Genomic DNA, 23,298 nt, shown 5'->3' with positions numbered 1-23,298 from the left:
TAGTCCCAATATCTAAAGAATTTAAATATTAAATAGGTCTTGCGTCTTAGGAACTGTGAGCGACTCAAATGGATATTTTTAAATCATTAGATAAAATTCGCGACAGAGGAATCAAATCCGTTGCCTTTTGTTGTACTGACTAAACACACTGACCCAGCTGCCATTATTATTTATCGATATTTAATTCTTCCCTCCATCTCTATTCATTATCAGCTAGTATCAGTCGTATTAGAGGTCTCTCCCAAAGCACGCCACTGCGTCCGACCCTCAACTCTATTTCTCCAACTACTTGACGTATGTACGATCATTACATGTCTATCGATATCGATAATCAATAAAAGAACAACAATAATTCGACGTAACCGAGTCTTCCGCACTCCCATGCATTATGAGTGGCGCACAGAAACCGGCACAAATGAACAATGGCCGCGGAAAGTTAATGCACAAGGAAAATGATACAGTTAGGTAAAATACACTGGTATCATGACAATGTGCAGTTCCTGGCAGAAAGTACGCGCGAAATAACAGGGGTTTGATTGGCAAACAACTTGAGCACACAACTGCGTGATGAGGGATTGCTTGTAAAGTAGATTAGCCACACATACATACCCGGCTATTATACCTCCAATATAATAATAATAGCCTAGTATTTGTAGGGTCCCGCTGTTTGGCACGGGCCTTTACTACTGAGAATGATGAGGCCTTAGTCCACCACGCTAGCCAAATGACGATTGACAGACTTTACATACCCTCAAAATTTTTATTTAAAACTCAGGTATGCTTTTTCCTCGCGATATTTTCCTTCGCCGTTAAAGCTAGTTTTAATTTAAAAAAAAAAAAAAAAAAAAAAAAAATAACTTTAGACAGATTTGCGTGCCCTTGTGCTTGAACGTATGTATATTTATTTTATCCTTTTTATTTTATTTTATTAATTAAGGAAATCTTACGGACTAACAACTGAATAAACGACATAGTGAAGGTAGCAATTATTTAGCTAATTAAAAGCTTTCACAAATATTTAAAATAAATAATAAAAAAATAAAATAAATTTGTATCGGATGTCCCTTCCACTCGGACTAGCCTTTCGCCGCTCATTATACCTACGTTGGTGCTAAATTGGTTTGTTTTTAAACGAACTTTTATTTATTTTAATCTTAAGGCTAGGCATCAACTTCGATTCATAACTACCCACTGTAGATATGTACCGTCAAACAAGAAACGTTTCTAAATTTGGTCAATACCCTTCTAATCTGAACTAAGATTTCAAGCTAGCACCGAGCAGTTGCAGCCTACGGTAACCAAATTAACACCAGCCCACGGCTCCATTTTATTAAATGTTAGTTTTGAAATATTTACCTTATTATTATGCTAATAAGCAGTTTAGTACATCTGACAGGTGGGCGAAGATTACCTGTGAGAAGTTGTAGGTTCGAGCTCTTATCAAGGCCTTCATGTGTTTTAAGGATGGTTTGTGATAGTGTATCCCAGGGGTGGCCAACTTGGTAAAACCCAAGATCTACTTTTCTCTGATGATACTCTGTGCGATCTACCAAGCTACATACATCTTGAAATCTTAGATGAAACAACATAGTTCAGTACACAATTTATTATTATTTTGATTAAAAAATGATACCAAGACGATGCGTGCAGCAGTTAGTGATTAGATATGTTGCGCGGTCTGTTCTACGTATTTATATTTTTGCTTTGCCACGATCGACTGGACTTGTCGCGATCGACCGGTTGGCCACCTCTGATGTATCCGAACTACGAACCGTTAGGTTTTAAGTTCGTTTTCCATACATAAAAAAATGTACTGCATGTATCCGATTCTAATGTAAGGATAATGCAAAATACTTTTTTGATTTTAATATACAGTTTGCTTTAGTTTTTGTCAATCGATTAAATATAATCACAAAACTCACATGAGCGTTGTCCAATTTGGGAATACAATAATATATATTCCATCGTACCATAGCGGCAATGTTTTGCATATTGCCGCTATGGTACGATTTTATCATTTACTATTCAATATGATGTATATACTTTATCACAGTATCAGTTCACTAACGCCATCTAGCTATAACTGTGAAACAAAATATAGTTACTTATTTGTTCAAAAGATGTCAGTAAACTCAAGTACAAATTTAAAAAGATGCAAATCATTGATAAAGGACATAATAATGTTATTAGGAAAATAATAATCTCAACAAATTATATTTATTAAAATGTCACAAAACTTTAATTCCTATACTTAATTATCTTTATAGGCTAATTTTAAAGTCACATTGACTATCTGTAAAGGAATGTACAAAATATGAATGAACAAAGTTATGCAAAATTAAATAACCTGGTTTGGTAACATAAATATTTTGTTAAATATATGTGACTAGCTATAAACCCAATAATAAATGATAGGAACATTGCATTTATACAACTACAATTTGCTACTTAGGGTACATAATATAATTATATGCTATAGTACTTAATGCGGCCTCCCCGACATTTCAAAATCTATTCGAAATTTACAATATACATAGAAAAAAAATTAATATATTTCTACAATGCCTCACTTTTACTGTATTTGTTTCATATTTTCATAATGTAGATATTATTTTATTAATTTCATAATGAAAATGGCACTAAAATTATTGGTTCTATGCATTAATCATAAAATACAAATAATTTAAATTTACAACCAACAATATTATATAGAACATAATAAGAAACATTTTAAAACAGACTTAACATTTACTTTTATTGAAATTATTTGTAAATCTGTATATATACCCACCTGTATCTCGCACACTGCCAAGCTTGGGGAAAAGCCTTATTATAACACATGCCAAAATACTTAATATAATACATATTAATTACATTACATAACTAAATAATTTGGTACATAATAATATAGACACACAACATAGTATTGTCAATAATAAATTGTCTACTAAGATTTTCTACAGATGTAATAATTACACATTATTTACAATTTTTGTACATACTATATATTTCAGAGCACAGCCTGTATAAAGGTAGGCCAACAACAGTAAAATAATCACCCTCTACACGCTGCACAAATGTTCCACCCACACCCTGTATACCGTAGCCTCCAGCTTTGTCCCTGGGAAAAACAATATGATGATTTATTAATCATAACATGATCTATAAAAGTACTAGGTGTTGCTCGCATTTATATATACCGTCTCAAAAAGCTTTTTCCATTATAAAACTCCTTATATCACAGTAGCAATCCATAAGGCCATCATTATTTTTTTTCTAATGAGAACAAATAACCAAAATAAAACATAGTCTATATGCCAGTCTAGGAAGTGGTCTACACTTGTGTAAAATTTTAATCAAAACAATTCAGCAGTTTCTGTTTATTCCTCACAAACATTCAAACAAAACAAACCTTTTGCATTTATAATAAGAAATAAATGAGATACTCTACATTGGTTCTCCTGTAGCTATATATCCTTTTATCTGATCTTCATCAATACTGCCAAATAAAACATTTGCCTTTTCCGTGAACTTAATTGTTTTGTCCACAGATTTAATTACAACTCCTGTGTATACAATATGTTGTCGACCTGAAAGCCTGCAACAAAAGTTATGTTGTACACAGATGAGGAAGTTTAACCACAATACATCATAGTTTTCTGGTAGTGGGATCAATATCTATGCAATAAAAGCAAAAATTGCTGACCTTGACAGCATTGTGAATGCCTCATCCTTGTTACCAGGTTTCCCGAATATTTCATCGTCAACTGTGACCACTGTGTCAGCACCTATCACTATGTCCGGCCCGTGACCTTGGCTTGATAATCTCTGTTCCACTTCCAAAACCTTTTGCAGCGCTGTCTCTTCCACAAAGTCCGAGAAACTATCAAAACTTTTCGGATCCAAGTTTTCTTCAAATAACGACGGGCATATACTTACTTTGAGACCCTGTGAAACAAATATTTCACCTGTAAAATCTGTATGTAAAAATATAATAATTTTATATTCGAACAACAGTACTCACAATATTTTCCAACAATTCTTTTCTTCGTGGTGAACCACTTGCCAGGACAATGTTTTTTTGTTTTAGAATGTACTTTATTGGATGAAGCATTTTTAATGTTTTCTAATTTTTTGAGTACTTATAACTCTAACGGAGTGTTATATTGTCTTTGAGTATTACTTAATAAATTATTGTTAAAAAAGACGGTGTTGAGCTTTCGCAAATCGAAATCCAAATTCCAATATATGAAAGAACATTACAATACTACGGAAAATAATATTTTACAGGGAAATAGGGTTCGGAATCCCACGTTTTTTTGACATCATTTTTTTTTTTTTTTGCTTTCAAGAATATAAGAACAAGACTATGAAGACTATACAGCCTAGTCGTACATTTTCTGCATCATTCCTTTGGGCATGAAATATTTAAAATTATAATTCAGGAAGCACGTACACAATAATTTTTCTTCGCCTTTATTGTTTACGACAAAAAAAAAACATTAATTTATAGTTCCATAACATTAGTACGTTACTAAGAAACTAGATGTTTTGAATGTTATAAAGTAAATAGTAAGAAAAATCGTTGATAATAAATTAAAAATCAATTTATAATGGTAGCAATTACCATATTTAGCAATCTGTAAGATACGCGAACCATCTATTTATAAAATATGGTTTAATTAAAGAATTCCAATATCATCAACGGGATTGCAACAAATAACGGAATTACAATAATCAATAGGCTGTTCTAGGACGAAGTAAATGGTCTATCCGTTAATAAAATTTCATCTAAATCCGTTTAGTGATTCTGCGCCTGTGTAATTGTCTTGTTTATGGTATGTTCTTTGGACAAAATCAGTATATCAATGTTGCCAGATTAATGAATTTACCAATAAAACTGATGGATTAGAACCCTCCATAGCGCAGAAATATAAATATTTTAGTGGCGAATAGTTATTTAATGGTTTGGTTTATAAGAGTTATTGAAAGAACGAAGAGAATCTACTTTATTTTTCTTTTTCTTTTTTTTTATGACGAGGCGAGCTTGCCGTTCCCCTGATGTTAAGCGATACGACCGCCCACAAATAGTAGAAACACCATCCAACACCTTGAAATGCAAAGTATTGTTTGGTATTCCTCTGCGCTCGCCATCCTGAGACATGAGATGTTAAGGCTCATTATGTCCAGTAGTTATACTGGCTACAATGTCTTTCAAACTGAAACACAACAGTGACTACATACTGCTGCTTGGCGGCAGAAATAGTCATTGTAGTGGTACCTACCCAGGCGGATTCGCACACATGAGATAACTACCACCAGTGCACCAGTGTACTTAAACATTTTACGCCTTCCGTCACATAACGCAACATAAAACGTTGTTATAATTTGGCCGCGAGTGCTGCACTGTTCCAAACCCTGAGTAAGGATTGTGCTGACGAGGGAAGGATGACAAAAAATCAACTTCATATTACATTAATACTGCTAGGATAATTCTCAAGATATTGGTTGAATTAGTTTTAGAGTATTTAATAGTTAATGTAGTACACATAATATACATATCCACTCACACTACAGAAGTATACAACAGCGAAAATAGACGACGGAAGAAATCGACGCCAGAAAAATGCCAACGGGAAAAGTGACTGAGAGGATTTCTGATAGATGAAAGAAGATCTTACTTTTAGTGGTTTGAACCAAAAAGCTTATTTATATGTACATATATTGTTATTGTTTTGTAATTAATAACCAAGGCTTATTAACTACAAAACAATAAACAATTTTTTTTCAGAATGAAGGGCCCCTGGCCGATGCTGGGTCATTAAGGAGTCATCTTATTTGCTTTAGGGCTAATCCGGCCCTGGCAGTAGGTACTGAGTACTGACAAATTATAAATTTTCTAAATTATTAAAATGGCCAACAAGATTTCTTATCATAATATTATTTAGTACAAAACATGACAGAAACTAAAACAAAGCAAGTGGCTCGACCGTGCTATCAGCTGACGTAGATACTGCTTGAAGGACAATGACTAATGACAACAGATCAACAGTGTGTCAGGAGGCAGTCGCAGCCGAGTCTCAACACTATAATAAAATGCAGAATCTTCTCCTCTGCACCCTACACTATTACCAGCAATCCATGTCACTCTCGCATCTTTACATAGGTACTTACTCCCTACATATGAAATTTACGTTTTGTCGTACTGGCTAATTTGATCTGAAATATTTCCTCTTTGGTTATGAATTCCAAATTAAAATTTCATTTTTTTTTTTTTTCTTGATTAGTTTTTCTTTGGCGGCTTTATATCGCACAATGAAAAACATGAAATATCGCTATACTTACGAGTATGAGTTCCACCGTGACACCAGTGCTGCAGAAACAGCTTTTTCTTTATTGATTTGAATGACGAGTCGAGCTTGTCGTTCGCTTGATGGTGAGCGATACGACCACCCATAAACAGTAAAATCACCGTCAAAACACCTTGAATTACAAAGTATTGTTTGGTATTCCGCTGCGGTCGCCATTCTGAGACGTGAGATGTTAATTCTCATTATGTCCAGTAATTATACTGGCTACAATGTCTTTCAAACTGGAACACAACAGTAACTACACACTACTGCTTGGCGGCAGAAATAGTCACTGTGGTGGTACCTATCCAGGCGGATTCTCACATATGAAAGACCTACCATCACTTAGTTCGAATGATTAACCATATGTATGGCATGGCGCTGGTGTCGTAAAAGAAAGCACGGTACGTTTTTGGTTCCAAGTTCCAACCATCGATATATATTATGTACTACGTACTATTGTTAATACCTTAATAAATTTTAGTATGGTTTTAAAAATGGCAGCGTGTGGTGTACGGAGCGACGTTTATAATATAAGAAATCTAGTCTAAGTTTAAACCTGGATGTGAATTAAAATTATTAGTCAAATATCTAAATAAGATTATTTGTATGTAATAATTATATAAGTTATAAATAATACTGTAATATAACAATAAAAAAATATTTTCATATTTAAATGCGGCGCTATCTAAAATCATTATAATTATAGATTAAAACATGTAGATGTTTCATTACGAAACTAGTTCTAAGTTAAAATATGCGACTGAACACAGATTAAACGTGATGTTTTTAGAAAGAGCTTTAATTTGTTTAATTGTTTCACCAGTTTGATATTTTTAACCAATTTGAAAAATAAAGTTATCAATTCGCATATCATACGTATGTATGTAATATTATTGAAACTGCAAAATAAATACATAAGTATAGTAATCTAGTAAAGCTTCCAAACAAATATATAAAATTTTATGTGTATGTGTCTATGGTTATCAATAAATATCTCCGAAACTAGTAGGATCGGATTGTGATCATTATTCTTTCATTGATCTTTATTCACTTTAAATTAGGGAGCAGTAAAGAATTCATTACGATCGGTTCAGTAAAACGGTGTCTATGTTGAATAGTTAGGCGCACAGTGAAATTAGCTTCTATAAATCTATTACCACCATGTCCGAAATTTCTTGCTGTCCTAGTGTTTTTTGAAGATCGCTTGCAGTTGTGATGTAGATAATACGATCTTTTTTATGGGGAAATCAATTTAAGTTAAAGTGACCAGTATGCTATCCACATGACTAAAATCCGGCGGTAACCATCGTAAACGCATTAGAGGCGAGTCTCGGGCACCATAAGGCCTTACGTCAAGTCTCTACCTTATATCTATACATTTATTTAAATTGAATAGTTTGTTTGTTTGTATGTTTGAACGCATTAATCTCAGGAACTAGAGGCTCGAATTGGAAAATTCTTTTATTATAGGATAGCCCATTTACCGATGAAGGCCATACACTATATTATAACATCACGATATGAATAGAAGGAGTGGAGAATTAATGAAATATGTTACAAAAGCGTCGTAAATTTATTCCTTTAAAGAGCTTCCATTGCGTGAGCTGCGTAATCGGTTAAAGTTACGCAACAATAATGTATGGAGGTATTGTACTCAAAAAGTTATAAAAAATTGATAATAAAAGAAAGTCGCCCGTCGCATCTGTCTGTCTGTCGCTATGTTGACGTCCTGGCAATCTGGAGTAAAGCAGTTGCCCGACTGCACAATGCATCTGGAGCTTCCGTCGTGAACTGGGCGCCCGTGCGGATAGGCTTGGCGATACGTTGTTATGTTAACAATCTTACCGTGGCGTATGCGCCACTCAGCCAGGCGCATGGGCTTGCTCTCGACCCACTCGTCGATGAACACGAGCGGCTCGGCGAGTGCGGTGCCCTTGTAACGGAGTTGTTGACACACACCTGATGCGTTTATTTTCTCGAGCCCTTTCCAAAAGCATCTGTAACAGAGGTAAGGATATTGCGTTATCAACTAGTTTAACTATACGAGAAATATAGATTCCAGTAATGAGCTTGCGACATTAGCGTCGGTCAGAACGTCTTACAAGATACAAAATATTATGAAATCTGTCGAATAAGTTTGTGTTTAATGTTAACGGTGTACCCGAATAGGAATTTGTTTTCCACTTCTGGGAATGGTTTCTATACCTACTGTAATCGGAAATCATTCTATTCGATCAGTAATTCACACCAAATATTGTAAATTATCTATTTTTTACTTTGTAGTGTGTTGTACCCTCGCATATTCTTATCGAGCTACATAAAAACAGTACTGAATATACATAATTACATCGGTTTGTCTTTTAATAAAATAGCGTTCTCATAGGTATCCAAAAACATTTACGAATTTTGTTCTATTTAAAAAAAAATAAGTGGATCTGTTCCAATTCAGACTAGACTTGTTGAATAAAACCGCTAAAAAACTTTGGGTATTAAAATAACAATTTCAATTGTAAACTGAGGCAAATAAGCACTTACTCTAAAGCTTCCTGCCCGTGGTGATCATTTCTGTACTGCGGGTAGTCGCGTACTAAGATGCCAAAGCCATGTACGATCGTAAGCAGTGCGTTAACATACGAGACGGCGCGCGCCGGCCATGCGTCCTGCCACAGCGTCTCGAAATATCGGCGCAGCGACGTATTCTCGACCGCTTGACCGCCGCGAGTGCAGCTAAACGACACCGTGAACACGCTCATGCCGACTGGCAGCGGCGCGCTCTTCCACTCGCGCGCTACCCATGCGTACTTGTTGGCCGGCGTCATGCCGAGGCGGGACGCCTCATTCAATACCGCTTCCGCCGCACCTATTTCCATGTTTAATAGGATCACCCGCGCGCCCCGAGCTTGAAGCTTACGCAGCGCAAGTTCAGTCTTGTTGGAGGTCATTTCTATGTTGTATATACAGAGCCTGTCCTCGAGATGCCTCACCAGCTCCTTAGCGATTGAAGTCGACTCTGAGAGAACGGCCACTCTATTCCAATTATTTTCTTGGAAGAACCTAATGAAAGCGGCAGCGAGGTCCCCAAGGTGGCCGACGGAGGCATGTGCGCCCTCAGTATTGACATCGTACACGACGAGCGGCATGTGGGCCATTGCGGCCTCCTTGGCGAGTATCGATGCGCTCTCTCTTGCCGCTATCACACCGATCGCGCGGTACGACTCCGTTGAGTCCATAAAATGTTTGAATTTCATTCCAGCTTCTTCAGGTTGTGAACAATTGACAGCTTCTAGGTATACATTTACACCAAATTCGGAAAGCTTTGAGACTTCCCACAACTCGTTGCCCATGAATATTGTTATATTACGATACACTTCGAGACCTTGAAGCGGGTCTTCTTTGCATACAATTGCCAACATCGAGTAATCGAATCGCTTCGTTTGTTTGAGCCACTGTTGAAGACGATTCGGATGCTTGTTCGCCCAGTCGCAGGCCGCTTCCTCTATTTTGTCATCGTTCCGGCTTGCTTCGAGTTCAAGAATCTCACGCAGTTCATTCGGCTCCGGCACAAAATGCTGTGTGAAGCGTAACAGTGGCGGCGCGTATTTGACCAGCGACTCGTGGATGGCGCGCACGCCCACCGGCTTCGAGTCGCGGTCGGGCGACAAGCGGCGACTAGCGCACCAGTCACTCAACGGTTCCACGCCGGGAACGTGTTGCCACGTGTCCCAGTCCTGGAACAGGAAGGAGCCTTGGTGTGCGTCATTCACCAACTTCTTAAGTGTTGTACGATTCTTGAGATTTACACGCTCCAGATCCGTCGCGAAGCTGATGCATTCTTCGAGCGCTCCCTTTTCAGGCGCAATCATGTACATAGTGACGTTACCCGAATGCTGACTGTGGGAAAAATAATCGTGAATTAATTTGCTGGATATCAGGTGATGATATACAACACGTGTACTGCAGACATTGGACGTGGGTGCTTAGTTTCGTTGGACAATATAAGTATAAGGATTTTGGCGATGGTAGTAAGGCCAATTCCTTAAGGGCCTACCCCGGGCACAACGGGCCGACTATATTTTTAGTGAAGTGTGAAGGGAAAAGAGGAGCGAACGATAATTTGACCAGGTTCGAAATTTCTCACACCCGATCTGAATAAAAAACGAATACGAATGAGCACACGATTATGGATATTCATTTGCCAAAAGATTGGTACCAACTAGTGCATTCTTCAGACAACACAGCATAGTCTACTGTTATCGAATCAAGTATATAAACTTATTTGACTTAATGATTTCTTATGTTTACGCGAATGTTAGATATAAAAATTAAACTATTTTTTGGATTTTCGGATTTTTAATTGTGATGTTTAATGATTCAAAAAAAATCTTTCTTACTCTCAGAAAAACCAATAAAGGCAATGAAAAGTTTATGTAGCGTAGCTTTCGATCTGTTGAAAGCAAAAAAATCCCCGTTATCTTACAAAAACGAATTCAATAATGTAGAATGTATGACCAGGGATTATTCGAAACAAGGTAAAGCTTACGATATAGTTACAATAAATATGGTAACGAAAGCCAGCCACTTCAATATTGCTATTTCAACCGAAAAGATGAAAGGTCATTTAAATTTACTGTGCTTTATTCATAAGAGCGCTCATTAATTTTACAGAAGTTTGAGCTGCAAGGATCAAGACTAGCACGCTCATCAAGATGATACAGATATTATCATGATTCAAATAAGTTACTTACACAATCATTTAACTTCTAAGACATGTTATGAGGTTAGTTAAACTACTGGTCGGTTTATTTTTTAATTGTTTTATATTGGTTTAAGTACAAACATACTTCTTGTGTTCTCTTTATTCCCTTATGACAAACTGCCAATCGTATAGAGAGGAATTACTCCCTACAGTATAGGTTAAAATGTTAATCATTTTAACTATGTTAATGAAGTAAAATCAAAAGGCCATTAATTCCAGTTTTCACGGATATGCAGTAAATTAAAAACTTGTACAACACAGCGAGTAGAGCAACAGTATATATTTTATTTAATACACTAGATAAGGCTTACCTAGATTGGATACTTGTAAATATATTTGTTTAATTGTATTATACGTTTTGGAGAAGCAAATTTTATTTCCATGGTTTTTGTACTTTTGACAGGGTCCTTCGAGTCTGTTTTTAAACGAACTGTACCCAATAATTGCTATGCCATTTATATTATTTATTGACGTTTATATATATTACACCTATTTAACATATTTATTTTTGCATAATAGTAGTGCACGAGAGATTCCCCGTACTTTACCCTTTTAGAGAGCATTTCAGTCAAGAGGTCAGTGTGCGGACAGGGAAGGATTCAATTAGTTTCCCCTTCCATTCCGCCCACGTAAACAACATTGTTGGTAAACTTTGGTACCAAGACTTGGCGACACCACTCAACTTTGGAAGAGCATAATGAATCATTTCCCTATCTCCCCAGCCGTAAATATCTGCACATTCTTCTACCTTTGTTAGCCATGTTAGGACAGTTTGTTCCTTTCACGTGGGATCAAATTCGGGAACAATGTTAACATTAAAAGTTAAATTTGACTTGTCTGAATCCTTGACCGATTGCAAAATCGATAAAAACTTATCTAATACAGAGTTGGTAGAATCTACATTCTTTGATTCTTTAGAATTAGATAGGTGTAAACCATCAGGCTCTCTTGACGAACTACGAAATCTTTTTCTCTTACTTGAGGACTCTTCTTTATCTTGCCTCTGTTCATGTTGGCTCGAGCTACATCCCCTAATGTTCTCCCGTCCACGGGTCTCCATATAAAGCGAATGATCTGGTACTGATCTTGCAGGCGTACGGAGCGACCTCTCATGTATTCTTTGTGGATCATGCACTTTTCGTCTCGAAATCCTCAAATCGTGTTGATCAATCTCCGTATAGCGCACCCGGGATACTCCTGGTTGATCTGAACATGTCATCCTCTGTGTTCTTACCTGCCCTTCATATTTGAACGCACTAAGGTGTCGATCCTGGCTCTCACACCTGAGCCGACTTTGATCTCGACCTTGGGCCTCGTACTCAGACACGTTTCGGTCTTGACCTTGGCCCTCATACCTGGGCGCACTTAAGTTTCGAACCTGGCTTTCGTACCTGGGCACCCTCACGTCTCGATCCTGGCTCTCACACCTGAGCCGACTTCGATCACGACCCTGGCCCTCGTACCTAGGCTCACTTCGGTTCTGACCTTGGCCCTCATACCTGGGCACATCTGGATCTCTATTAGCATCAGTCTTACGTTCCATTGTAAGCTGAAACTGACAAACGCTAACTTAAGTATGCAATTATTATATTAAAGTATTTCAGTATGTACTCAAATTGCATTTATAATCTAATCATCAGTATCTTATCTTCTATTTCATATTACAATAATTATGTGGGTAGGTAACACAATTATTCTTTGAACCATCACAAATTGTATGACGAAAGTAGTAAAATATTCTACCGTTCCTAATGGCATCGTAGTGACATACCTACGACTGAAATATACACGTTGTTCAAAGACATTTAACTATATACTTAGTTATAGACCGGATACCAAGGCCATATTTTTGCTCCAAAAGCTATCACCTATCGGTAACAAGTCGTTGTCCTTTTTAATTGCCCGTACGACAATGATTAATTAGATATTAGGCCAAAAATAAAATATTTGTAGAAAATATGCTAACATGCATATTAAAAACGTGCAAAACATGGTATGGAAAAAAAATGTTAAGTATTTTACGTTAATGTTTTGCTATTTCACGGTAGATTGAGTAACCATCTTCCAATGTCCGCACTATAGAATCTTCGAACTGTTTGACGTTGTTTATATATATACTCATATAAAAAGAATACCCTTAACATTTAAATGATTTTTAGTACTTAGTAAAGTATCTTTTGAATAATTGAGTGAAATTAAATAATTTATTTGAACTTGTATAATGTTATATATCATTAATATTCCGTCAATACTAACGTTACCTCGCAGTTCTCACGAAAAAAAATGGGAATGATTTGTACTTCATTTTGTTATCGATGTTGGTCTATCAAATTATAACATTGAAAATTTAAGCGTCTCCCCAAACCGAAAGAGGGACAAGAAAAAAAAATCATAATAAATAAAAATATGGCTGAACTAATTTGCGTGGTTCATTCGTACAATTATGATTAGTCCATTGAAAAGTTACATTTGGGGTTGCGTTTTTTAGAGGACGCAATTTTATTTTTTTGAAGTGTAGGGGGGGTCAGTGTAAAGCTAAAACCAAGTTTGTGGGGTCGCCACCCTTGTCCCACGGCCGACATCTTGAAAATAGGGGTTGAAATGGTTTTTACGATGTATCTCTTAAACTATTTATCTGACAAAAAATATATAATTTTTTTTGTTGCAAATTAAATTCTCAACAACTTTGGTCCAGTAACTTTTTGTCATAGAACTATAAATAAAAAAGTTATAAGCGAAAACATGGTTGCAATGTCCATTGCAACGTCATCAGAACGTGTGTTTATAAGATTCATAATACTTTTTTTTGTACTCTCATTACGTACAACACAAACCCGCGGTTGTCGGCTTGTACGCGAATTACTTGGATCCTGAATCGCTTTGGCACTATAGACCCTACAAGCTTCTTGGATTTAAATCATTTTCTGCGGGTTCGCCAAAAAAGGGTTGGCAACACTGATAGCTATAGTGCAATATAAAAAGTATACTTTTAACTTTGTCTATGGTCGCTGCACAGTTGTCTTTTTGAGGTTCAGCTTACTTTTTAGCATTTTACGATCTAATAATCAACAAAGGTGATGGAAACATAATTTATCTAAAATGAAGTCCATCGTGGCTTATATACGTAGTATTTTGGGTTTTACTGATGAGAGTTCACCACTTCGAACAAGTTTCAAACGAGACAGGTAATGACAGTACATGTTTACAACATTAGTTATGGCGGCAAAGTCGGTGTAAAAAAGCTTTTATTCCACTGAGTGTGCAATAGAAAATGTTTACTGTATCACTGAGGAAGGCATCTAACTTTTGGAAGTGAGAAACAATGTTGAAAAAAAGATATATAAAAGCGCAACCGCAAATTCTATTTCGCGTTGTTTTTGCAGGGGCGATGATGAATTATCGTCTGATGATGAAGCGCCGCCGCTGAAGAAACTCAAGCATTTACAAAGGACCAATTACCCCGGTGTCATGACTAGCAGCGGTATGTTTTCAATATTTTATTTTTATTTGTTTACTCCTAACCTATTGTAAATTGTGAAGATTGCATACCTATACTTCAATTTTTTTAGCATTTATTTAACAAGAAATGAATAAACTGTTTTCAAACTATTACCTTATAATTAATTTCAATAAAAGTAAGTATATAAATGTAAATAAAACTTTGATTCAATGGTTCATAAGCTACTTAGTAGTATATCAAAAATTATTATAATTTATTTGTATTTCAACCTCTTCACTATAGGGCTGCCAAAAAAGAACTGACAAATATATGCTCTTGATTCTTAATCTCAAATCTATTTGATATTATACAAAACTCAAGTAACACATGAAAACATCACATTAGTGCGATCTATTAAATGTCTAGTGACTTTATAATATTTGAAAACTTATATAGACTATTATAAACAAAATATGCTTAATCTAATTGTGGTGTGTTTTGTCTATGTATTACACATTATCACACTCAAAAAAAAGTAATAAACATAAATTATTAAGTAAAAATATACTTGTATGTTGTTATTCTACCAAAGCTAAGCTGCTCTGCTTTTTGTTATGGATAGTAAAAAAAAAGCAATTGGATTAATTTTCAAACCACCATTTATTGTCAAAATCCATTATAAATAAATTAAACTATATAAAAACAATAGATGTTGAATTGATAACCTCCTCCGTTTGAAGTTGGAGAATGAGAATCATTTATTTGTTCAACATAGGAACATAACAGATCTTAAATATATAAAGTAGAGCTCTATGATTTGCCATTAATTGTTAGTTTGTTTGTAACGAAATACAGTTTTAATCATATTTGGAAAATACACACAAAAATGTATGTTTTTGTAACAGGATATTATGTTAATTTGATAACAGAGTAGACAGATAGAATGGTGCCTATAAAATATCTAAGTTTAAATATGAGATACAAAATTGTTAATGCTATGAAATTATTTGTGTATTGTTGATAACATAAAGTAACTGTCTTTATAAAAATTTACTCTTAAAGAAATATTACTAACATTATTGTTCTTTAGTTATTAAAATGAAGTTCATCCCAAACATAAAACCTACTTGAATATTTATCAAATTGCTGCAATTATAAAGAGACTTCGCTTCCCTCCTTCATTTTGGATTAGTAGTGAATGCCCATGCACAGAAGTGAGATAGTGTACAATACAGTACTGGTATTATCTGTACATTTTATTATCAAAAAATGTATACAACTGCTCTGGCTCTTTCTGGGTTAAAATCTGTTTTGTGGATAATGTAGCTTCCTCTTCATGTATTAACATTATTAAATCAGCTGCAGAGATTACAACCTACATCAAAACTTTATCTCTTCACAATATTAGTGTAGATTGTTGCATAACTTGAAAATAATCATAGTATATTGCCTCCCACTTTCCATTTAATGCAGCTTGCATACCATCATGTCAGGCATAGTTAACAACAACCGCATGTCATAAATGTGATGCTTATATTGTCTGTGTAGATATTATTCTGCCTGCTTTATACTGTATACTGTTTTTTTTTTAAATATTGTTAGAGTTAGAGTTATCGGTCATCAATCATGTCACTCCCCTTATTCATAGACATTTTTTTATCTAAGGACGGAGTAAAGTTGTGACAACAAGTCTGTGTCTCAGTGCTGACGGCATGGCAGCCTTCGCAGTGCGTAGACATAGGGCCGTTGTGATTACCTAATATTGTGATACAACAATATTAGCCAATCACCATGCTGTTGGGCACTGAGAAACAGACTTGTTATCACAGCTTTACTCCGTCCTTAGATGAAAAACGTCTATGAATCCATATACCCCCATGGGTAAGATTATACTTAGATGTAAAACAGTATAGATCTCCATTCAATCCCTGGTCACAGCTTTTTGAATGGGTGCAGTGTCAGATAGTTTCTCACAAATAGAATTAGGAAAATTTTGGATATTATATTCATGCTTTAAGGTTTTTTTAATTTACCCCTCATATTATAGATCCATGGGAAAAAGAGGAAATGCAAACTAAAAATGTACGCCTTGTTCCAATACAAATTGAGGCCGGCCATCCAAGTACATCAACACCGCTAGAATCGTCAGCAAAGTTTTCCAGTAGGGTGCGGACAGTGCCCGTAAAACTGGTGGGTGTTTCGGAGAATGGGCCCGGTACTCCCTCAAGGAAACCCAGGATGCATACGCCCGTGAGGCCGGTTATACACGCTGTTGTTGACGACGATGACGAACCTGAGGTAAGTGCTTTTTTGATGCTTTATTTTTTTAATAACAAGCACAAACTAGTCCCTACTCAAGAAGCATAAATTAGAATAACTTACAATATTTGTGTACGTATTATTAAATACTATTGGTAAATTATTAAGAGATGTTTAAAATGTTTGTAAACACACAGTGTACAATCACCAGAGACATTTCTCCTAAATTTATGGTAACAGTGATGAATTGTTAACAGTCATTAATCTGAATTGTTGCTGACTACTAGTAATTTGATAAATAAAGAATAGTTGCTAATACAAATCAGTTATTAAAACTTGAAATACAGAGATAAAATAAATAATGACATCACATCTTGACCAGATAGAGTATGTATAGGGAACCAAAAGCCAGTATTTTTTGTTAATATATTATTTCTAATTATATTATCAACAAATAAGACTATAGTAAATTGTATAATAAATAGTGATTTATATTTATAATTAAAGCAAATCATATATTTGCTTTAATTTTTGAGCTATTATGATAATGATGTTAAATTAATATTGCTGTTTACAGCACTTGTCTCTATTGTCCAATTCTGTTACCAACCATAATAACAAGCATATTGCTTAATAATTTTAAATTTCGGTAGTTGTTAGTTGATACTTTGTGTTATTACTGCATCTTGTTATTATGCTTTTGCAATTACGTGTGCTGTAATAAAATTGAAGTTTTTTTTTTTTTTTTTTTAATTTTAATGTGCTTATTCTTTTACTGATAAGAAGCTACATTATCCCCCCTGTGCCATAATAGACTAACTTTTGAGCCGAAAATAGATAGGTGAAGCTGAAAGTAGAAAGCAATATTTATTTTATTGTATTTTGTTAAATGTAAAGTATTTAAAATTTATCTTCGGTTTGGGTTAACTAGCTTACAAAGTTAAGATTATAGACTATGATTTTAATGTAACTTCTCAGGTAACATGGATAGAGAACAAATCAGATAAATCCACAAAAAAGCAACCCAAATTGTACATAAACTTGGATGAGGAGGAGGATATGCCTCGCCGGCAGGAAGAGGACGTGATATTTGTAAAGAAACTCTCGACGCCGACGCCAGGCAAACCCTACAAATTGTTCTTCGCGAATGAGGGCAGTGACGTCACTGATTGCTCTGAGGACCCTGTGTACTACAGACTTAAAAAAAACGACAGACGATCGCTTTCCCCTAGGACGTATAGCAAATTTAAAACACCAGCAGGCATCACAAAACTTTACAAAAAGGCGCCGACGCCTGTGCCAAGGTGGATGCAGACTAACAAGTCAACGAATCTCTCAAATCCAAGAAGTAAGCTTCTAGGTCTCAATGGAAACACGCGGTCAACACTTGCCGATATATTCAATTTGGACGAGAAGCGTAACTACCAGGATCTCATCAGGCGAGCAACAGAGTCAATGAAGAGTACATGGTCGACGCGAAAACCAATAGATATCATTGATTTGGCCAACGAGTCGGCAGCCTTTAGAAACACGCTACGGTCACAGAAACGAGCGCTAAATGAGATAAAATTAGTCGAGAAAGGTTTAGCTGCCGAGAAGGAGAATGATGCGACTAAGGAATACGATCCCATCACAGTGGCGTCAATAAATTCATCGGATTCCGAAGTAGAAGTGATCCCATCGGATTCCTCCACAACGTCATCGCTCAGGATTGACCCTATAAATACATTGCGAGACTCGTTTAAGGACAAAGCGGTGATATCGGAAGACTGGTTAGCGAAATTAGACTCTAAATACAGGAAGAAAAAGCAAGACACGCAACAGAAACTGAAGGAAGCTCGTCGCGAGTCCGATATCATATCAAAAGTGAATAGCGAGCAGAAAATAGCACACCTAGAGCACAAATTAAAGTACGAGTTGAGTATACCGGAGAGTATCTTCTTGGAGCCACAGCCAACAGCAGAGCTGCCCAAGTTGACGCCTGAACAAGAGAAGCTAATTAACAGAGCCCTGGGACCAGGCCCGTCCACACAAGTACTAGTGGAGAAGTTTAATTTAAGGATAACCAGGTAAAATGTGTTGTGTTTTCGTTAAAATTGGATTATAAACCATTCGTAATAATGTGATAATTGAATATGTAAATTATTTTCAGGCGAGATATCCAGACACTGGCAGGTTTGAACTGGCTGAATGATGAAGTCATCAACTTCTACATGAACCTGCTGATGCAGAGGGCTGAAGAACGGCAAGACTTGCCGAAAGTTTATGCTATGAACACATTCTTTTACACCAAGCTCATGCAGACTGGACAGGCTGGCTTGAAGCGGTGGACAAGAAAGGTATTACATACAAAAAATACGTAATAATATATTTTTTGACTTTAATTACAGTTAATGATGTAATTTCATGAAATTTTTTTAGTCCTATGATAGGCACAATGTTTACTTTTGTATTTAATGCATATTATCAGGAATACACAGATATTGCGAAAAGAAAATGTCGATAATCATAACTCGATTTTTAGGTGGACATTTTCTCACATGAGCTGATGATTGTTCCCGTCCATTTGGGCGTCCACTGGTGTCTCAGCCTGGTGGACTTCCGCAACAAGACTGTATCGTACCTGGACAGCATGGGCGGCCGCAACCAGGCCTGCCTCGACGCGCTGCTGCAGTACCTCAGGGACGAACACCAGGACAAGAAGGGGCAGCCCTTCGACGACAGTGGGTGGACTACCAAGTGTCTCTCCAAGGTATTGTATACAAGCTCAACTAAACATAATACCCTATTGTTTGGTCTACTATTTTGCGAACTGGATGGATGGATAAGTGTTATATACGCGGATAAAAACCCAATTTTTCTTTTTCTGTTTTTGGTTTGACAATGTGCCATACATTTTGATACTGGGTAGTTTGTACCTGAATGTGAATTGCCCTACAGTGGGATTTTGATATAACTGTTGTGTGACGCGACTCTGGTCTTCAATATTTCTATAGCTAAACAATAACTGTTGCAGGATATCCCCCAGCAGATGAACGGCAGCGACTGCGGCATGTTCGCGTGCACGTTCGCGGAGTTCTCGTGTCGGAACGCGGCGTACAGCTTCACGCAGGCGCACATGCCCTACCTGCGGCGCAAGGCCGTGCTCGAGATCCTCTCCGGCCGCCTGCTGCTGTAGCCGCCACTCGCCGCACACACCCACGACACTGAAAAACTAAACTCTGAAACTACTGTGAATCCTAATCAATACTCTGAACCCTAAATTCTCCTTTTTGGTGCCTAAGAAAACCAGCATAAGACAGCTTGAAGAATGAATAATATTGTTTCAATTTGAAGCGAGATAAGTTTATCAATTGAAGCATAACAATACATATTGAGGGACTATATTGTTCTGAATGGAGACCTTTTTATGGAAAATAGCAGTGAATATGTAAATACGTACTAGATTTACGAAATATTAGTCAATGGACATCTTTAATTCCAATAAAGCTATCTACTATAGTAAAGTAAACATCTATTAAGAATGATTATATCAGTCTTTACATACCGTCGACAAGGTACCAAATGTGGAATACTAAAGAATGAAGTATTTTACACACTTGTCCTTATGGCTGTTTTGGTAAGTATGTACACTGTACAGTCCACATAATTGTTTTTAAACGAATTTGAATTTTTGACGTGGCTATCTTAGTCTCTTGATAGTTGCTATCGTAATGCAACAATTAATCACAGTTATATGGAGTAACTTATTATTCAAAGTGTGTCTGGAAGTGCTTACCATCAAGCGAGTGACAAACAAAATGGGTCATAAAAGAGTGCTAACAGAGTCGAGTGTGCATTGATTTATAGAGGGGAAGCTGTATAGAATCTTATTCTCACAGCAAAATGTACTATACGATTAACGGACTACGCATTTATTCTTGTGAATTTCTGTGTTAAGACAATTTTTCTATTCGACTAGTGTTTAATGTTTGGGCGAGGTGAGAATCTGTTCGATAAAGTGCACCGTGTGAATACTGTGAAGTGTGAATCTGTTTTGTATGACTAAATATGTGTATGTACCGGTCTTAAGTAAGTCACATACACTCCTTATGTCTGCTACATTTAAAGAAAGATATTAAATATTTTCTTGAGCGTGTAAGCGATTGAGCCTTATGTCAAAGTACGAGGAAACATGGGAAAAGCGACTGTAACATGCGTAATATCAATATAATCTAGTCTGAAGACAACGACGCGGCCCTCGTGACTTTATTCAGGCTGTTGTGAACTGCGCGTATTCCATCTGTAATAATTAGAACTTCTACCAGTGTGAATAATACTTATTTTTCCATGAGCTTGCGCATAACAATAATTCATGTGGATTTCAATTCCTTGTAGCCTGAACTGGACATTAATCTCACGCAAAACAATAATTTGTACATTGTTTACATTGTCTGAAAGTTCTGTTGAAAAATCGTACATCTATTTCAACAAGGACATAACTTAAATATTTCATTATGTTACAAAAGAAAACAGCGGTTTGATTTAAATATAAGTGTACGACAAACCGCATTATTATGCTGTAAAATATTTGCTAAACATGGTATGATACTAATTATATAGAAAAATGCTATATTGAATGGTAAAATGTAAGAATTATAATGCACATACCTTAATTAAAGTAAAAAGTATTTTTTATGTCGTGCCAGGATAAAAAAAATCTCGTATTGATAAGTTGTAGTTAGGAGTGCCGTGTTTGTTGAACTAGGTGTGCGAAATATGGTATTATTTATATTGGTTTAGAGTACATTGATGTGAACAAATTTAATAGTCTGAGGTTGTGTTGTGCACAGTGCCGTGACTAGAGCGACGTATTATTTTTTTTTTCCTATAAATTTTGTATTTTTTTTCTGTTATTCGATAGGTAATATTCATTTTCGGCAAACCCGATGAACTTAGTATTGATTATGTCATATGCTAAGTTATCGTTTTGTTTTAAATGATTACACTTGTCGCGTCGTACTAATTGCGGTACTGTATATAAATATTCCACATTGTGTTTGCTAACAGTTCTGCCGCGTTCACACGACGCCAGTAGACGCCAGAAATAACTGTTCAGTTGTATTGTAAATTAGGGAGCTGCTAAGACAGCTGTTTAGATTCGCCAAGCTTTCGAAACAATCTTTAATTAACTTAAAAACGGAATAAGACTATATATCTCTTACAATAATTTTTGATATTATTTATAGATTTTTTTTATGTTATAAATATTCCTTGTGAACTCAAGAGATTGAAATATCCTAGGTCCAGATATAAGCCATCTTCGATCTTCCCGTTCGTAACTGTTATACTGTTTTGTATCCAGTGTTTGTATTTGCTTTGTTAGACTTTTAGGCAACCAAAGACAATAGATCAACGGTAATGGTAATAAATTGGCTATTCTACAGAGGTGTAACGTCAGAAAGATGTGATCCTCCATGCATATTGGCAAAGTATATGATAATTTTTTCTAGAGAGGCAGTCGTGTGACTCGTGTATTGTTTCTGATACGATTACAGCATTATACTCCATGGCCTCATTGTTTGGTTATTTGGCCTCTATGGGTTTGTATGACAAGGTTACTGTTTAGTTTTTGCTAGATTTCTTAGTGTTATTCTTCGTTAGAATTTATTATTTTATCAAAGTGACTGCAAGTTATGTGGTAAAGACTGTCAAATTAAAGGTACTTTCAGTGTTAGATGTGCGTTTTGGTGTCGTGTAAATCCGGCTGATTATCCCCATAGAATAACTATTTAATATTAATATTTGTAAGCGATCACTTGTATATAATGAAAGTGAATGAACATGTCTGTTCTTCCATTATTGTAAAGTAGTGATAATCAGATTCCTCGTTCGCTGCTAATATTGTGATGGACAAAGCTATTGTATGCCAATATAAAACACCTGAATGTATATTTTGAATCTAGTATTTTCAATGGGGTTAGTACTTAATTTTACTTGTAATAAAATATATGTGCATTTTTTCCTCAAGAGGCTAAAATTTCAAATACCTTGAAGCATTTATTCATAACAATTTTAATATACTATCCGGTTAAATTCAAGAGATGGCGGTAATACAAAATTCTTCACATATTTTATACCTACCTTCATAAGAAAATCCAGAAATGTCAAATCCAATGCATTTCCATAATTTCATTGTAATATTAGCAGTGACGATTTATTAATTGTAATTAATTTAATGCGATGTCTTGACGACGACGTAAGGCGACATTAAAATAAATTGAACACAACTGTCGTAATAAAAATTTAAATTATAAGAAGTAAAACGTTTGATAATTTGGCGGTTTTATTTATATCCTGATTTAATGTCGTGTAATAAATGAATGGGACGGAAAAACAACATAAAGGACAATGCCCAAAACCAGGCTATCTTTGCGTCAGTCATGCGTCTTAACCAAATATCCACGAAAAATCATCATTTTAATTATTACTTCATTTGTATTTATTTCAGT

At 35.8% G+C, this 23,298-nt stretch overlaps 3 protein-coding genes across 3 annotated transcripts; 1 reads left to right on the top strand and 2 right to left on the bottom strand.

Annotated features, from left to right (window-relative positions):
• Positions 1–2,201: 2,201 nt before the first annotated feature.
• On the bottom strand, positions 2,202–4,341 carry LOC115443715 (dTTP/UTP pyrophosphatase). Its single transcript, XM_030169246.2, has 4 exons — positions 4,025–4,341; positions 3,707–3,948; positions 3,452–3,598; positions 2,202–3,121 (listed from the first exon to the last, which is right to left on the bottom strand). The coding sequence occupies exons 1-4, from the start codon at positions 4,112–4,114 to the stop codon at positions 2,980–2,982; spliced, it is 621 nt and encodes a 206-aa protein (XP_030025106.1). The 5' UTR covers positions 4,115–4,341; the 3' UTR covers positions 2,202–2,979.
• A 3,665-nt stretch (positions 4,342–8,006) lies between these two features.
• Positions 8,007–10,371, bottom strand: LOC115443692. Its single transcript, XM_030169208.2, has 2 exons — positions 8,889–10,371; positions 8,007–8,350 (listed from the first exon to the last, which is right to left on the bottom strand). Exons 1-2 carry the CDS (start codon positions 10,220–10,222, stop codon positions 8,008–8,010), a joined length of 1,677 nt encoding a protein of 558 aa, XP_030025068.2. The 5' UTR covers positions 10,223–10,371; the 3' UTR covers position 8,007.
• Positions 10,372–14,089: 3,718 nt separating this feature from the next.
• Positions 14,090–23,122, top strand: LOC115443343 (sentrin-specific protease). The gene is made up of 7 exons (XM_030168709.2): positions 14,090–14,294; positions 14,493–14,590; positions 16,596–16,846; positions 17,786–18,876; positions 18,960–19,146; positions 19,332–19,559; positions 19,824–23,122. Exons 1-7 carry the CDS (start codon positions 14,209–14,211, stop codon positions 19,983–19,985), a joined length of 2,103 nt encoding a protein of 700 aa, XP_030024569.1. The 5' UTR covers positions 14,090–14,208; the 3' UTR covers positions 19,986–23,122.
• Positions 23,123–23,298: the final 176 nt, after the last annotated feature.

Source organism: Manduca sexta, chromosome 23 (genome assembly GCF_014839805.1).
Source record: "Manduca sexta isolate Smith_Timp_Sample1 chromosome 23, JHU_Msex_v1.0, whole genome shotgun sequence".
NCBI classification, from domain to species: Eukaryota; Metazoa; Arthropoda; class Insecta; order Lepidoptera; family Sphingidae; genus Manduca; species Manduca sexta.
The sequence above is the reverse complement of the archived record's forward strand: the minus strand, read 5'-3'. Positions and strand labels throughout refer to the sequence as shown.

Bases quoted from the DNA above. Each gene is read 5' to 3' on its own strand.
- LOC115443343 (XM_030168709.2), top strand. From the start codon at position 14,209: ATGAAGTCCATCGTGGCTTATATACGTAGTATTTTGGGTTTTACTGAT. The intron at 19,147-19,331 runs GTATTACATACA...CTCGATTTTTAG, and splicing joins TGAAGCGGTGGACAAGAAAG to GTGGACATTTTCTCACATGA. The intron at 19,560-19,823 runs GTATTGTATACA...TAACTGTTGCAG, and splicing joins CTACCAAGTGTCTCTCCAAG to GATATCCCCCAGCAGATGAA.
- LOC115443715 (XM_030169246.2), bottom strand. From the start codon at position 4,114: ATGCTTCATCCAATAAAGTACATTCTAAAACAAAAAAACATTGTCCTG. The intron at 3,599-3,706 runs GTCAGCAATTTT...CTTTTGTTGCAG, and splicing joins GCATTCACAATGCTGTCAAG to GCTTTCAGGTCGACAACATA. The intron at 3,122-3,451 runs GTAGAGTATCTC...TGTTTTTCCCAG, and splicing joins ATAGCTACAGGAGAACCAAT to GGACAAAGCTGGAGGCTACG.
- LOC115443692 (XM_030169208.2), bottom strand. From the start codon at position 10,222: ATGTACATGATTGCGCCTGAAAAGGGAGCGCTCGAAGAATGCATCAGC. The intron at 8,351-8,888 runs GTAAGTGCTTAT...CCTCTGTTACAG, and splicing joins CACGGGCAGGAAGCTTTAGA to ATGCTTTTGGAAAGGGCTCG.